Here is a 17539-nt window from a genome sequence, read left to right on the forward strand (position 1 = left end):
CAGGATGCATTTGCCTTGTTTACGTTTTTCCATTCATAGCCATTTTACACAGAGCGGAAAGAGCTAGTTAGATTAACTAACTCTGTGTAAAAAGTAATAGTGGAAAAAAAACATGCTGCGCTGCGGCTCGTCTCGGTGAACTCGGAGTGATGGCGAGTGGGAGTGTGTACGCGTCGCTGGCGGGCTTTCTCGGAGCGGCGGCGTCCTGCTCTGCTAAACTGTCCCTCGGCGCCGGTTATCTGAGAGCGCTGTGTGAGAGCGGACTGAGACGAGCCGTCGAGGAGAAGATCTTCACCACCGAGGAGCTCCACACTGCGGCTTGTGAATGGGTGAAACGAGGAGTTCCTCACTGTTTCGTTGCATTACACTTAGCTATGCTAAAGATGTGGGCTGCACACATTTAAAAAGAGTTCTTCAAGCGTCTTTAGTAAAAGGAATGGTTTTGTATAAATGATTATTTGCATGGTGAAACGGTCCTTCAGATTGACTTAAAATGTGTGTAGAAGGTTCTGTATAGAAGCCTTTTTGAAGGGTTCTTTCATTGTTGTAAGTGTGACATTGTAAGTTAATAGCAGAACCCTTGTTTGTGTTATGTGTAGAACTATATAACTAAGTTACAACGCATTCTGAGTCAATTTAAAGAGCCATTTCACCATGCAAAGAACCATTTAGGCATGGCATGGTTTTATATAAAACTCATGGTTCTAAACAGAAGCATTCCCTTTACTAAAGAACCCTGGAAGAACCATCTTTTTAAAGTATGTAGCAAGTGTGTCACATTCCGTATGATTTTCAATATGATATATTTAAAATCTTCAGTTTCGTAGAAACTCAGAAAGAAGTGTTTTAAAAGTCAGACACACTGTTTGAAGGACTGCAATAGACTTTAAAAGAACTGTAATATTTAACAGTGCTGATGTTATCCACAGCTGCACATTCCTCTGAGACTGCTGTGTGGACTCCTGCTCTTTATCTGCAATGCAGTAATGTGGACTTTCTTTGCCAAAGCTCTCAGACACTCCTCGTCCTCTGCCCGGGCTACCGTGACCACTACTGCTTCTAATTTCATCTCTTCTGTGAGGCCTCAGTCAGCACTACACACTGCAATAAGAAATCATAACGATTTAGTGAAGCCTTCATAAAACAGCTATATGTTGTAGCATTAACACATTTAGGTCACTTGATTTATAGACACACCAGAATATAACATATGAACAACAAATGAATACATATTTATATATGTATATGTAATATCCATCATATATAAATGATGTAATTCCATTTAACAAGCACTTACCCTTCGCTGCTTTCTTTAGGCATTTCTTGGACATGTAATCTTTGGGGAAAGCCATGCCTTGTTGTGGTGGGTTGGCATCTTCCTAACCTTACTGGGACTCTTTATATTGCATGGATCATCTCCACAGGACCAACAGTTGGATGTTAAAAAGGATGAATGATCTATCAGTTGTGTCAGCTATGGAGGACCAAAAATGGATACAAAAGCATGTGACACATAGAAGAGATGTAGGTGTTTACATTAAATTGGAATGTTAAACCTCAGTTTGCTCATCTGCAGATGTTCGAATCTAACATATATAATAAAATCTATCACTGGAAACATGTCCAGGAGCGAGGACATGGGACTTGGAGCGCCCATGGATTAGCATTATAGGTATTTACAGTTATTTTTGTTATTTTGGTGATTTTATATGAACGTATTTAATCATGTTTGTGTCTACACTTATGTAGAAGGCTGGGAATGTGGAAGAGGCATGGACTCTGTGTCTTACTGAAATGGTGTATAAAAAAATGCTGTATAGAACATTCTATACTTACACTGTTATCCTCTACAATAAAGCATACTTTTATACTTTAATGCATGTATTATGTAAGACTTGCTGTGTTGATGGTCTTCTACTGGTAATTCTATTACCTGTTTTAATTTGCACACATATTCTCAAGTGCATTTGCATATTAACAGGCTAGATGACTATAATTGCTATGCACTCTCAAACAGGACTAATTATTATAGCTGACATTTCCAGTCATCAAGGTCGAGCCATAGTAGTCACAGTTGTATTGTGCGCATTGGAAAAGTCTCCCCAAGCCCTCTTCATTCAAATGAAGCTGCACTGCACAAACATATTTGGAGTAAATGTTCCCTTTTTATTAAAGTGTGCTTCCCTTTTATTCACATTAAGTGGTTATTTTATATAAAAACACTACAATAACAATTTAAAAATTCAGGCCTTCATAAGAAAACACAGTTACATCAAGACTTTCATAGATATATTGTATAGACTCTAAAAGAAAGGAATGCCATCCCATGTAAAGTGAGATGGACCCAAAATAGGTCACTTAATGCATTGCCTCAAGTAGGAATGTTCAAGCCTAGTTATATTAATCTATACTGTCATTCAGTGATTTACTTAAACACTTTTAATTAGACATGCAGAGTACAGCTGGAGGCCATTTTCATTTTTCCAAACTTGTCCTCATCCTTTAATTCTTGAAATTTACTTTAGTAAAATTACCAAAGCTGTATGTATTATAATAAAGAAAAGGGACTGTGTTCATGTTTTATTTCTCTCTATATAACAAAGGTCCAACATCTAGGGATCCACGAACTAGCAAAAATACCCACTTATTGATTTAGTTAAACTAGGTCCATACTTGAGAAATATTGGTATTTTTGGTTGAAAAGATACTTTAAGGCACTTAATAAGGAATTGGAACAATTAAATACAGTACATAAAGTTTAGAGTAACCAAGTTCTATGAGCCAAATATTACAAAGAACTTGAGACACCATACTAATTTGTTCTTATTGCATAAAGGTCTTCATGGGTAACCAGTTATACTTGAGAAATTGAGTCCAGTTAGATGATTACCAGTTGAGTTAATTTAACTCAAAAACGTCAGTTATGGGGACACCATGAGCAGCGGACTGGACAACGGTCAGAACCTATCATAATGTCTCCCTAAAAGTGCCCCAGAGCCTCCACAAATGGCCAATATACCGTCAGTCAAGAAAACTGGCAAAGATAAAAGCTCTTCTTCTCTCTCCCTTGAGGTTATAATCAAAATAAAATTCTATATGTCAAGAACAGGCAATCTGTAGGAGTCCATACTATCTCCTACCATTCTGAGAGTTCAGTGCATAGTGGACTTTGGTCAGCATGGTTTTAGTGTTGTAAGGGGATCTCGATGATGTCTTCCTCTATGATTTCACCCTGGGGAGGTGCAGGGATGTTGGTTGAGCCATTCGTCCTGCATGAAAGGTCAGAAAAGGGGCTAAACCAGGCCAAAGAGAGAGGACCACCAAATGCTAACTTCATGGCTTCCCAGCATGGAGTCCTTTCCCATGTTGGATCTTCTCCCTTTAGCCGCTCAATACCCTGAAAGAAAAAGCAACATAACCATGTTGAGATGAGATGATCCAACCAAACAATTACTAGAAAACATAGCACATTACTAAAATGAAATTCCTTTGAATGCACTGGAAAATAAAGAAAACACAGTGTTACTATGGAGAAAGTGGGAAATGGGGAATAAATGAGTAATCTTGCACATGCATCCAGGTGCTGCAGGTATGCAGTTGCCCCTAAAGAGAGTCGTGGGCCTATCTCAACTACATGGCTTGATTGTCACCATACGGACGAATAAAAAGCACATCGTACATGCAGCATGCTTTCTTAATGTTCAGTCTACAACGAAATGAAAAAGTCTAGATTACAATGTCAGCATCAGCATGCATTCGGGCACCAAATCTAACAGCTGGTGGTGGAACTGCCGTTTTAGTCAGGAGTGATTAAGGCTTACCTCCATCTCACACCAATCAGACCGACATCAAGCCTAACTCAAAATGGCTTATATTTTAGTTCTATGTTTCAACATGTTTTACACTATTAAGTATACAATTAAACATAAAATAGATTTAAAATCAAACATCTAAAGTGGAAAAGAATAGAAAGAAATGGTTACCAAGACATAAGGAGATAAAGCATGTTAAGTGAGTCATTAGAATTTTGACTTCTTATAAGTACAGGGCAAACATTAGAATAAAGAAGTATCATCCTTTTTAAGAACTTTCTTAAAATCCTAGTTAAGACAGAAAAAACCTTGGTTTAACTCAAGATGCCCTGCTTGAAATTACATTTAGAAGTGGTCCAAAGTTCAGCAGTAGATTAGTAGTTAAAATTCTATTCTAAATTTACATTTGTCATAAAGCAATAAAATGTTCACCATCGTCATATACTACACATCCACCGTAAAAATTGGGTACGTTTTGGCTCATTCGTAATATAAAAAGCACCAATTTTAAGTGATAAAATCAAGCATATAAACTGTACATCACATTTATGGAACAATGAAACATAACCATGATGTGAACATTGTTAAACTAAATGAACATTATTGAGTTTAGAACCAGCACAGTACTTATTTAAAGTGCATCTACTTTCAGAATTACCCAGAAAGCTTTTCACTTGTTTCTTATCTACTGCATTTTGATTGCTAGCAACAAACTCAAATATGCTTCTCAAATATCCTTCCTCATACATACAGTGAAGGGAAATAAGTATTCAGACACTTTTCTTTTTGTTATTTAATTTACTTCCAGTGCATATATTAACTTTAAATGTAAGTATTATGAATGAGGAATTTTATTTTTATTTTCATTTCTTCCTTTACTCTTAAGTAATGAGTGTCATCATGACTGATCAAATGACCGTCAATGCTGAGTCTCTGTTTCCTTTCATCTTAGTCCACATGACTATTCATCAGTGCAATGCTGACCCTCTTCCAGCTCCGTATTCAAATCAGTTACTGATTGGTGGATTTACTTCAGCGTCTCCTGACTTAGTACAACACAGAGATTAATCATTAACAACTGTATTGTATAAAGCCTGTTTGTCAGAATTGTCATTAAGGCTAGGCTGGGATGAAGTTACGGGAGCCCTACATTAAACCAGCTTGCAGTATCCTGTGGCCTTTTGGCATAACAAGGATTTACAACAATAACAAAAAAGAACATATTCATAAGGATAAACAGATATGTTTTAAAATGAAATGAATAGGTGAAAAAGCATTTAGACGCTATATTAAATATATGTTGCATGCTGCAAATATATATTCAGCGTGGCAAAAATGTTCACATACAAATTGCACCTGGTATCATGACAAAATATATGTTTCAACTGGTTGGGAAGATTTCACACAACAAGTAGCAATCATGGTAAAGGTGAAGGAGCTTCCTGAAGTTCTCAGGGACAACTACTAAATAAAATTCAAATTGATCAAAGTCACAGAACCACTGCAAAGACCTTAAACATCTCTGTCAGTTCAATAATAAAGTGGAAAGTTCATGGAACCACAACTAATAGTCTCTGGACAGGTTCGCCATGCAAGTTTTCACTACGCAAACTCGTAATGATAAAGACGATATGATAAGGAAGGTAAGAGAGAAGCCAGCAGTCACTTACAACACAGAGAACAATAAGCTATAAACTACACAGCAATCATCTCTGTTCCTACACCTCTGCTAAAAATGAAGCACAGAGATTGTGTCGAAAATGTGTACACATGCATTTAGACAAATCACAATTTCTTTGGAACAATGTATTCTGCTCAGTAAAAACAAAAACAGAACACTTTGGCAATAATTCAGCTCATCATGTTAGGAGAAAGAAAATCATACCCACAGTGAAGTATGGAGGTGGGAGCATCATGATATGAGGCTGCTTCTTTGCAAACAGTACTGGGACATTACACATCATTGAAGGAAACATGATTGGTGCGACATACCTGAACATATTAGACTAGAATTTAATATCACTGCCAAAGAAACTGAATCTAAGGGAAAAGATACATGTTACTTTCAGGCAATGACCCTAAACATACAGCCTACATCAAAATGGCTGTCTAAAAAAAGGAAGTGAAACTTCTTGCATGGCCTAGCCAATCTCCTGACTTTAAATCACACTGAAAATTTAAAGTGGAATTTGAAATATGAGTCAATCAGAGGAACCCCCATAACCCTGGAGAATTGAAGATGTTTTGCCAAGTGGAACGGACAAAACTGAACCACAATGCTGCGAAAAGCTAATTACTTTTTACTGCAGATGTCTCGAAGCTGTAACTGTCAGCAGTGTCTTTGTAAGAAAATACTCATGTTATTCATTTGTAGTGTCTGAATACTTTTCCCCTAACAATGTAGTTTAACCTGTTTTTGTTTATGCTTATGAATACAAGTCAAAAGACATTATGTGTGCAAATTTGAAGTGGACATATTGCTGTTGTCGGAACAAAACCTTGTATCTCCAAAATGAGAACTTTACAGGAGAAGGGAAAAACATACTTTGCTTTTGTAAGTCAATGGAACCAGACATCTTTTTAAGTAATTTTGGGTCATTTCTTTTGGTCCATTCATCATAAAAATTACGCACAATGTAAAGGGCAACATGCATTTTCAAACCCAAAACTGTAAAAAAAAGACAAAAAAATGGAGATACAATGTTTTGTTCCGACAGCAGTGATATGTATTGGAAGCATAATAAATAACAAGACCATAAGTGTCTGAATACTTGTTTCCCCTCACTGCAACATTTTTGAATAAACCACATATACCATACATGTTGTAAATGGCTAAAAACAATATATACTTTATTTACATGTTTACATCAACTGAGGACTAATTCAGAGAAAATCATTTCAAATGGATTAAAATGAGCTATTTTCCTTCATCAGCAGTTATCATTGAACATTATTACTGATAAACTGAATATCTGAAATCATCTTCCAGTGACTTACTTTTACTCTCAGAAATCCCATATGTTTGACTCCATATGTTTTTATAAACATTTGCTTGATTCATGACAGTTCACATTTGCAACACATTATCCTCTCCATAAACGGCTCTCTACACTGATTATTCACAAGTAACAATACTGAGCATTACATTACATTGCATGCCGTCCATTTCACTGAACTGTCATTTGTAATCTTATTTCCTCACAGGAAATTTTAAAAAACAGGATGGCTAGGAACTGACTGGCCTTGGGCCAAGGCAAAATAGGAATAGGAAAAAAAAAAGAGAAAGAAATAAACGATTTAAAGTTAAGACTCCATGATCAAGACATAACAAAATTAACATAGCTGGAATTTACAGAACTGTAGTGTGTATTGGCACAGAATCAATCGATTTGCTCATTTTCAACCTCAAAATGTGTACAGACATGTGGACAAAAGTATACACGTACATAAGGTTACTGAATAACAAATTTAAGGGGTCCATCCCGGAGTTTACCTTTAAGGAAAACGAACAGATACAAAGGTAAATAGAGGTTTCATGTATTTGTCTCCTCACAAGAATAAATCAAAGCTGATTTACCCTCATTGGTAAATGTAATGCAAGACGCACTGCTCAAGTCAGGATTACAATCACGCTCAAGGATGCCGGTGGGTGTTTGGGAGTTAAGACGGGTCCAGTGAACTCCAGTCTCTACCTTAAAGCTGGACAAGGGAGGGGACTATTCTTCCTGAACTCAGACCACATACTGGTAGGGGTCAGCTTTCCCATGGTCAGGTGTAGAAAACGGGCTAAACCATGCTATTGAGAAGGGGTGTCCAAATACCGCCTTCATGTTCATCCATTTAGTTTTTTTAGCCCATCTTCTCTCTTCCTTTTTCAACTGCTCTATGCCCTAAAAACAAGAGACAACCAAGACTTCAGAGTGTGTGTGAATAATGTACTCCACCTCTAATAATTAACTTTGATCGAAAGAGCCAATGCCCTCCAATCGAGGCACAAATTCCACGGCAACTTTAAAGAACAAGTGAAGTATCAATGCCAAAAGGAAATCTGAGCTGAGAAATTACCACTGAACATAAGGACCATGTCTAAAGAGTTCAGTGCTGGTAAATCCTACATACTAAGAGCTTAGGCACCACTATTATTAAGATACCTCCCCTTGTTCATGAGTAAAATGAAATTTTCTTATGTTCAAAACTCAACAAGAATTGACAGACAAAAAGAGACCTTTATTAAACTTGAACACTACATTTGTTGATTATTCTTGGGCTTACATAAAGAAATAGATATTTCTTCAAATAATGTACTCACATAAAAAAAATACTGTTTTACCAGTTTTACCAGCAAATAAAGAGTAGAGTCTGGTAAAAACAAAAAATGCTGACTGCACTGAAACTAAGCTCATAGTGCACATGGCTTAAGCCCAGAATGCAGATCCTCAAAGCCTGGTATTTGAATTAGGATGCTGCTACAACACCTACTCTAAAGCATATCATGCTAGTGTCGCTGCATAATTATTAGGGATGCACAATGATATCACAATCATTCGGTGTCAGTAGAAATGTGCTTTAAACTAAACAGATAATTAAATAAATAAAGCAGCATTGGACAGATGTTTAAATTTGGCAGATATTTCAAACAGACAGGTGATGCTGGTGTTAACATGCCTGGATTTTAAAATTTTAATTGCCTTTGTAACCTTATAGAACAGGGGTTCTTAAGCACAGGGAAAATAATTTTAATGAGTGCATACAAGTTTTGCTGAATGGCTCCACCTACAGGCCAGGGAAGACAAGCTAATCTTGAGTTTGAATTTCTATTGGGTTGAACTTGTTACTGAGGGAGGGTGCTGACTGGCCGCTGAATTTGTAGCATTTTTTTCAGCAGCAGGCTAAAGATTTGTGGTTTGTGGTGTAGTACTAAAAAAGGAATGCAGGCCCAGCAAGTGAACAGACTTACTATTTGATTACTCTTGTGTAATTTCTGTAGTGTATTCTAGTGTGGTGGGGATGGGGGCTGGAGGGAGGAGGGTTGGTAAAGAGAGAGTCAGGACATTTTTTGAACTCTAAAAAGGGTTGCACTGGGGAAAAGGTTAAGAACCCTTGTTATAGAGGTAAATGTGATATTTCAATAAAATGCTAATTAAAGTGGATCTTGTGCCAATTTCTACAATTTATAAATGTATTGCATCCCAAATAACTATGCATGAGTCAATGTACTAAGTACCAGTTGCCTCTTACTTTAATGTAGCATTTTCATAGATTTAATGTTAAATAAGCAACTGATTTAAAATGGCCCATTGGCCTGTTAAAGACCAAATAATGATAGGTCGCAATTACAACTGTGGCTTTAAAAGTGCTGGGAAAAGTAACATAACATGATCGGTGCACCTGTGGAACTTTGAGCTAATCGGTACTCATACCACATCTGTACGAAGGCCTCTTGTGGTGGCAGAACTGACATGTATTTTACTAATCCTCTGAGGGGACTGGAGGACACTGTCAAAGAACATCTATCTCAGGGCAAGAATGACCCATTTGTACTTTATCTGCTAGAAGGGACTGGTGTTATATGTAGACTGCCTTAGTCCACAGCTCCTGGTGTGAAGTTGCCCTTAAATGCTGGACTTGCACAAAATGCATGTTGCACAAAACAAGACTTATTCAGTTGTACTCTAAAGACAAAGAAAATCCTAAATCATCACTTTTTTAATGTAAAACATTTTATACATACAATATCAGCTTTCTACAACTTCTATACACACCTTCTGCAGCAGGAATGGGCAGAGGGATAGAGGAAAGGGCTCACGTTTCTTACCGTCTCATCTGTACAGATGGAATGGACTTGGGTGCCAAACATCACAGAGGTGAAGATGAGAAAGAGGAGGCCCTCAAAGCACAGGAGGATGAGGAGGATGACTGTTGCTGGAGGTGAGAAGGTACTGCATTCTGGGTTTGGGAGGGGAAAGGGTAACCACTTAACACTCAGTAAAGGGTAAACAAGAGGATACAACAGCTACTATATGCTGCTAATGTAAGACACTACAGGTCAGTTTCCTGGGTATGAATCAAACTTAACCTTGGATTACACTGCAGTACCTACTGTGATTAATCAGTGAAAACCATATTTAGTTACAGTAAGTCAAAGCCCAGACTACAAAGGATTTTAAGTGGTGAAACAACATTGGCAATTTGGTCCAAAACTGAGTTTGATCCATGCCCAATATCATGTCAAATCCCAAACCAGAGACATTATTATGGGTATGTTGGTAATACAGCGGTCTAACAGATATTAGTAGGGGCAACAGTGATGATAACATAGTTGGAGAAACATACTGTATTGAATTAAAACCGTGAGAATTTGCTGGTGTAGTTGACTTTGGCCCATGAGCCATGTGTAACTGATGAGAATTTTTAGGTATGAAAAATATTGCTATATATCTTATGTAAATATGTATAATGTCATATTTCAATGATAGCTTTACATTGCCCACCATGAGAGAATGACACTTTTGCACGAGTTTCTTGAGGTGCAATACTGAGAATCATTTGAAAATTGGTGTTTCGTTATTTAAGACTGATTTCTTTAAGGAAAAAACCTTTAAACCCTTGTTCATCAAGCTAGCCTTACAGATGGTTAACAGTCATCTGAGTGAAATCGCTAGCCATGGTAACAATGACACTAGATCACACATATGAGGCTCAGCTGTCATGTATAAACACACAAAAGCTTTCTCTGCTGTCTCTGTTTCTAATTAAATACACGCCCCCTCTTCAGCTATATGTCACTAAAAAGGACCTTTACAAATATAAGAACTGAAGCATTTAAGAAATATTCATATATCCATCTAGAATGCTAATCCAGCTGCACAATTCTCTCAGATTTAAAAACATCTGGAAAAACTGGGGCCAGGCCTTCCAATATATCGACAATGACAAATGATTGTACTTACTTGTCCAGTCATCTTCAAAGCAATACAAAAAATGAAAGACCACCATGACCAAGGCATGCAGAGAGATGAGTGCAATGTACATCTGGAATACAGAGAGATATTCAAGGTTAGACAAGGACTGCAGACGTGCTTGTTCAAAACAATCAGCAACTGTGCATGCTTTGCCTCCCATCACCCACAGCATTATATTAGCCAAGCTAACATATTTGTATAATGTAGGTTTCAAACCATCTTCACGGATATAGAAAATTTTTATGTTTCCTAGTAAACAATGCATAAAGCACAGGCTTGTTTGTTACTGGATTCGTCTGAAAATACATCAGACATTCGTTTGAAAGTATTGCCTCTGATATCATCATAATCAGCACCCCCACCTTCTTTTACAATATATAATACACCATAACACAATGATAACCCACTCTACACTTTGCATTTCCAATAGTATCTTTTACGTCTAAACAAATTCTTTGATAGAAATTAGTATTGTATTCTCTGCTATTTACTTTGTATATAGTGCCACTTACAGTTTGGTACTGATGCAGGATTACCAGTTACTGAGTATTATTAACACAAAATGACTGATACAATAGTAAAGAAAACAGCAACATTTTCATATTATCATTAACATTAATATTAATTTAGTAAATATTACTTTATTCATAAGTCAGTTAAATGATCTCTGTTTGTTTTTGTGTGTCAGTGTGTTGGTTCGTACCGTGAAGAGCACAAAGTACTTCTGATTATTTTCACCAACACAGTTGTTGACCCAAGGACAGTGGTGGTCCATCTTCCGGATGCACCGCTTGCAGACACTGATTACATGAGTGTGAAAACACGGTAAAGACAGAGTGAACAAAAACAATCCACAGACTTCTGTTGTTGCTTTTGATAGTGTTAGTGTTAGTATGTATTGCAAAAGAAATTTAACAACAAATGTTAAAACTGAGAAATTTTACTGTTTTTTTTTAAATATATGCCCATTTTGATGCCAATAACACGTTCCAAAAAAAGTTGGGACGGTGGCATGTTTACCACTGTGTTTCATCACATCTTCTTTTTACAACACTGTGTAAGTGTTTGGGAACTGAGGAGACCAACCGCTGTAGTTTTGAAAGTGAAATGTTTTCCTATTCTTGCTTAACATAAGATTGCAGCTGCTCATCAGTTCAAGGTCTCCTTTTTCGTATTTTTCATTTTATAATGTGCCAAATGTTTTCAGTGGGTGACAGGTCTGGACTGCAGGCAGGCCAGTTTAGCACCCGGACTCTTTTAATACAGAGCAATCCTGTTGTAATACATGCAGAATGTGGTTTGGCATTGTCTTGCTGAAATAAACAAGGCCTTCCCTGAAAAAAGTCATTGTCTGGATGGCAGCATATGTTGGCAAAACATGTATATATCGTTCAGCATTAATGGTGCCTTCACAGATGTGCAAGTCACCCATGCCATGTGCACTAATGCACCCCTACACCATCATGAATACTGGCTTTTGAACTGTGTACTGATAGCCAGCTGAGTGGTCTTTAGCTCGGAGGACACAGTGTCCATGATTTCCAAAAACTGAAAAGAATTTCAAATGTTTATTCCTTGGACCACTTGACACTTTTCCACTTCATCTCAGTCCATTTTAAATGAGCTCAGGCCCAGAGGAAGTGGCAACATTTCTGAATGCTGTTTAAATATATTATTTCTTCTTTGCGTTTAAAAGTTTTAACTTGCATTTGTGGATGCAGCGACTAACTGTTTTTACAGACAGTGGTTTTCAGAAGTGTTCCTGAGCCCATGCGGTGATTTCCACTACAGAATCATGTTTGTTTTTAATGCAGTGCTGCCTGAGGGCCCAAAGATCATGGTTAGCAAATACTGTTTTTCAGCCTTGTCCCTTGCATACAGATTTTCCTCTTTTAAATGTTATTATGTACCATAGATGATGAAAAGCAAAAGCTCTTTGCTATTTTATGTTGAGAAATGTTATTCTTGAATTGTTGCACTATTTGATCGGGCAGTCTTTCACAGAGTGGTGAACCCCTCCCCATCTTTACCTCTAAAAGACTCTCTGGGATGCTCTTTTTATACCCAATCACGTTACTGACCTGTTGGCAATTAACCACCAGGTGTTTTTTTTAAGCATTACACAAATTTACCAGCCCTTTGTTGCCCCTGTCCCAACTGTTTTGGAACGTGTTGCTGGCATCAAATTCAATACAGGCATACATTTTTCAAAAAACAATAATATTTCTCAATTTCAACATTTGATATGTTGTCTTTGAAGCATTTTCAATGAAATATAGCTTTTAAATAATTTGCACATCATTGCATGTTGTTTTTATTTACATTTTTCAGAGCGTCCCAACTTTTTTGGAAGTGGGGTTGTAAGTTAAAATCTGAAACTGCCAGCCGCCTTTTAAACTCTATAAACCATTAAACAGGAATAGGCCACTGTGTAAACCTGCTGATCTACTGCCCTGGAAAGTTTAATTCTAATCCACCCAGCTCTAATATTCAGATGCTCCCAAACGCCTTCACTGACTGATTAGAGTTGGGACTAAATTAAACAGGGTTGTGTTTCCCAAAAACGTGGCTGAAAAACTACCATGGGTAAACGATAGTCTCTCTATCATTTTGAACACTCTCTCTCCACCATTACCATGGTGGCTGCTCAACGTCGCTTCTGGACTGGGCAGCAAATCACCAGGTCTGAACTTAGGCACCCCTGTTGCAAAGTTTAATAGCAAATGACAAGCTTTTACATTACATTACCAGATTAAGGACATTAATAGGCTAAGAATGTTTTTTCTTCTCCTATAAAAGGTTCTATTTCGGAGACACAAGGTGTATTTATGAGAGTAAATAAATGTAGCACAGCATTAAAAAATGGCAAAAAACCAAATATGTACAAACTGCTCTTTTTCTTCTAACTGGAAGATGAACGTTCAAGTAGCTAGGAAAAAATGTGTCATGTAAAGTAAAAAGTACCTATGCTGACTCAGCTGGAACAAAAGTTGCCAACAAACCATCACTCACACATGGTTCTGATGGCCAACATAACTATACGCAGTTTCCTGGCAAACCACTGAAGCTCGGCCTAGCGCCCGTCTTTCTTACCTGCAGTGGTGGGCTCTGTCAGGCTTGATGCTGCAGCATTTGGGACATTTGTAGACCACCTGACCTGGTTTCAGCTGCAGGCTCTCTATGTACTCTTTTGTGGCATTTCCTTTTGGTACAGCCCCCTAAAACACGTTTGCATTGAGTTTATTCCTGACAGAGATGCACTACATATATGATGGTACGAAAATTTCATGTCCTATCAAAACCTTGTAACTCTTTTTTTATGCTTTTAATTCTTTTACACCAGTGGTCTTCAAATTCAGACTTTGAATCCAGCTTCTGGTCCTGGATTTTGCACATACTTGTAGTTGGCCAATCAGCTGTATGAATAGTTCCATTTACCATCACAAAATCCAGGACTGGAAAATGTAATCAATGTCCAGATTTTGAAGACCTCTGTTTTACGGCAACAGAAATCATCCAAAATTACTTGGATATAAGAAACTCCTTTGGAGATACAAGGTTTCTGACTTAATAGGAACTTACTGGGTCTGTGCACATGGCTCTGAAATGGGACGCCAAGGCAAGAAACGCCAAGCTGTTGAAGATGGTGCCATTCACCAGGCTGTAGGTGAGGTTCTTGGAAGGAAGCAGCATAACAAACAACACCACGAACTCCGCAAAGAAAACGAGCAGCCATGTGATGACCGCGCAGACGATGCCACAGGCATCACGGACGAACCACATGGTGTTCTGTCGGTCATGACAGGGAGGGACACACTGCATGGGCGGCAGGCTGCCAGCCTGCCTCTCAACGTCCCTGAATCGAGGCACTGGACTTCTCATCCTATCACAAAGGCTCCATGCTGAGGAGAAACAGAGTAAGGAAATCACTCGCCATGCAATTAATGAAGCACTTTTAGTTGGACAGAACTCCCTCCGGGTGTACTGTTTCAGAGACGGATCATTAACAAACAGAGCTCATCTGTGAGATGAGGGACAAAAGTGGCATGCTTTGGACTACCTACTTAAAGTTCATATACAAGACAACAGAATAACAGCAGATGATGTGTCAGAAGGTCATACTTATTGGCAACAGCAAAAGAGTTGCTGCAGTCTGCCCATAGGCTGCTGACCACTGGACCACTGGACCAAGACCAACAATGCCAAGAAGAGGACAGACTTTAGCTCATAATCAGGGAGCTACAAGGGATCTTGTTTACAATTGAATGTTCCATAATTTGCTGAAGGGCTGCATATTTCAATGTTGTTTTAAAAACAAGACTATTTGACAGACCTGATGTGACAAAAACAGTGCAAAATAAATTGTTTTTGTCACATATTGATTTCATTCACCTGCCTGTGTAGGAATGTGAGGAGGAGGAGAACATCTTCCCTTGGAGAGGTGTGGACTATTCAGCCCACTCTATTCAGTTCTATCCCTTAATGTGCCTTTAAGCACACGTAAGCAATGAATATCATCCTGTATGCCCTTGTATTCACACAATGAATAAGATATCATGAGATACAGTGATGCTCTTGCAATTACGCATCACGCAACTTGAAGTGATGAGCAGTAACTTAAACCTCCACATATGTTTTCGCCACAGCGCTGGAGACACGACTGTAGGACTGCGCTCCACGGAGCCAACTGAGCCAACTGCAGCTCGCCTGGCTTTACCCAGTCAAAGAAGCACATAGGTTAGCTATCATAGCGCAGTGTAGGCAAAATGTAGTAGAGACGTGCTAAGACACGGGCGATAAAGCGATAACACATCTAATCGGCAAATTAGGGAACTGAGAGTTTAATATGAACCATAAAAAGAGGGGTTTACCAGTCCGAGTGTGTGTTTTACCAGTAATTACCAACAAACGTGCGACGCGGAAGCTAGGCGAGAGGCTGCTGCGCTAGCGTTACCTGGCCCAGGCGATCAATACTTACTTTAGTGCCGAAAATACTCCTCACATCTGCTCCTCCAGACAGAAGACGAAAACGCGGAGAGTGAAGGAACCGAAACTCGCCGTTCAGTTCATTAAGATGAGGAAAATCCTGTTTAGCTGGAGACCCGGAGGAGGCTGTTGTGAAAGCTGCATTTTTGTGCGTCTACTCCTCCCTCTGCTGAGCGACAGAGGAGAAAGTGGAGGCCACACCTCCACACCATCCACACACACACACACACGCTGCCCACTCCTGCAACATGGAGGGGCAGAAAAGGGGCAAGACTGACTGTGCCAGCTGCTTCACACCGACACATCCAGACTAACGCCGTTTCGTGTCGATACAGCGGTCATATAGATTTGAACAGTCGCTCACCGCACACTGACTCTACTATCATCACAGGTTAAATCACTCAATTGGCGTTAGAGGCAGGATCATTTATACACAGCTGGAGGAGTCAGTAGGCTGTAGGCTAGGTGTTTCTAAATGTTGGAAAAGTGCATATGACTTTTAATACTAGTTGTGATCTATCTATATCTATCTATCTATATATATATATATATATATATATATATATATATACACGTGTGTGTGTGTGTGTGTGTGTGTATTCCTGTGGAAAAAAATGTTGTTTAATTATACAATATAATAATAATAATTGTAATAATAATAATAATAATAATAATAATAATAATAATGAGAAGAAGAAGAAGAAGAAGAAGAAGCAGAAGAATAGTTGTTGCTGTTAAAACTTTAGTGTATGTATGTCCAGTATTGTCCGCAAAGGGTCGGTGTGGATGCAGACTGGATTCCGCTCATTTAATCGGTCAGTCTTAGTCTTCAAACAGCTGACCAGGTCTGCTCCTGCTTTGTTGCAACGAAAACCTGCAGCCACACCGGCCCTTTACAGATAAGACTGGACTGATCATTCCAACATGAAGTTGAGCAAATTCCTTTTAGAAACCCTAATCCTCTTAAGAGCATATTTTATATTTGTCAAAGTGTAGTGCTTAATGAGAGGTTTGTAATTGAGAAATACTGATTTATGCTTTTTCCTGCATTAAATGTGATCATTCATCTCTTTTTGTAGGGAAAAAATGCGGAGCCCTGCTGGTGACATCCTGTATGAACAAAAAAATTGCGTGACCACGACTTAGTAAGGCGTGAGAACAATATCCTAATGTGAAGACAGGACTTAGTAAGGTATGATCTCGTTCCCACACCTTACTAAGTTGTGGCCACCACTTAATTATCTCATTCCCACGCCTTACTAAGTTGTGGCCAGGCATTAGGATCTCACTGCGATGCGTTATTAAGGCGTGGCCATGCATTATTTCTGTTTATATGAGATGTCATCAGCGGGGCTCCGTAGCATTGAAATTTTGTGTGCTTAAAACTTTTTTAAAGAGATAACGGGCTCTGCCATATGGCACATTAAACCTGAATTATTTATCAGTTCTAAGAACAATGTAACATTTTAAATCAGTTAGAATCGGTTTGATTTGACCCAAAAGATGCCACAGTAGGAAGTTTAAACTCTTCCTGAATCATTTAAATAATAACTTAAATAGCGGTTTAAATGAGGACTATTTTTCCCAAAACCGTACCTGGGAAGTTTGAAACTCCCAACTCCGAGTCATCGTGAACACGGAATATTCTGATGTATGACCGGCAGGAAGAGTTTTCTTATTCATCACGGCTGATCCGCCTTAAAGGCGTCGTACGAATCCACTGATCTTGAGTCGTCGTCGCCGGAAGTAAGAGTGTATTATCTAACGCAGTGTTTCGGT

The 17539-nt window shown here is 38.5% G+C and overlaps 2 protein-coding genes across 3 annotated transcripts; one reads left to right on the top strand and one right to left on the bottom strand.

Annotated features, from left to right (window-relative positions):
* Positions 1-13: 13 nt before the first annotated feature.
* On the top strand, positions 14-1876 carry tmem42a (transmembrane protein 42a). Its single transcript, XM_036587756.1, has 3 exons — positions 14-329; positions 930-1076; positions 1317-1876. The coding sequence occupies exons 1-3, from the start codon at positions 150-152 to the stop codon at positions 1455-1457; spliced, it is 468 nt and encodes a 155-aa protein (XP_036443649.1). The 5' UTR covers positions 14-149; the 3' UTR covers positions 1458-1876.
* A 275-nt stretch (positions 1877-2151) lies between these two features.
* On the bottom strand, positions 2152-15960 carry zdhhc3a (zinc finger DHHC-type palmitoyltransferase 3a). 2 transcript variants are annotated; one of them, XM_036587734.1, is made up of 7 exons: positions 15753-15960; positions 14357-14676; positions 13868-13992; positions 11478-11574; positions 10763-10844; positions 9628-9758; positions 2152-3397 (listed from the first exon to the last, which is right to left on the bottom strand). In XM_036587734.1, the coding sequence occupies exons 2-7, from the start codon at positions 14654-14656 to the stop codon at positions 3185-3187; spliced, it is 948 nt and encodes a 315-aa protein (XP_036443627.1). In that variant the 5' UTR covers positions 14657-14676; positions 15753-15960; the 3' UTR covers positions 2152-3184. The 2 variants fall into 2 exon arrangements, with proteins under 2 accessions (XP_036443627.1, XP_036443636.1); XM_036587743.1 differs by lacking the exon at positions 2152-3397 and adding an exon at positions 6635-7702.
* Positions 15961-17539: the final 1579 nt, after the last annotated feature.

This window comes from Colossoma macropomum, unplaced genomic scaffold (genome assembly GCF_904425465.1).
Source record: "Colossoma macropomum unplaced genomic scaffold, Colossoma_macropomum, whole genome shotgun sequence".
NCBI classification, from domain to species: domain Eukaryota; kingdom Metazoa; phylum Chordata; class Actinopteri; order Characiformes; family Serrasalmidae; genus Colossoma; species Colossoma macropomum.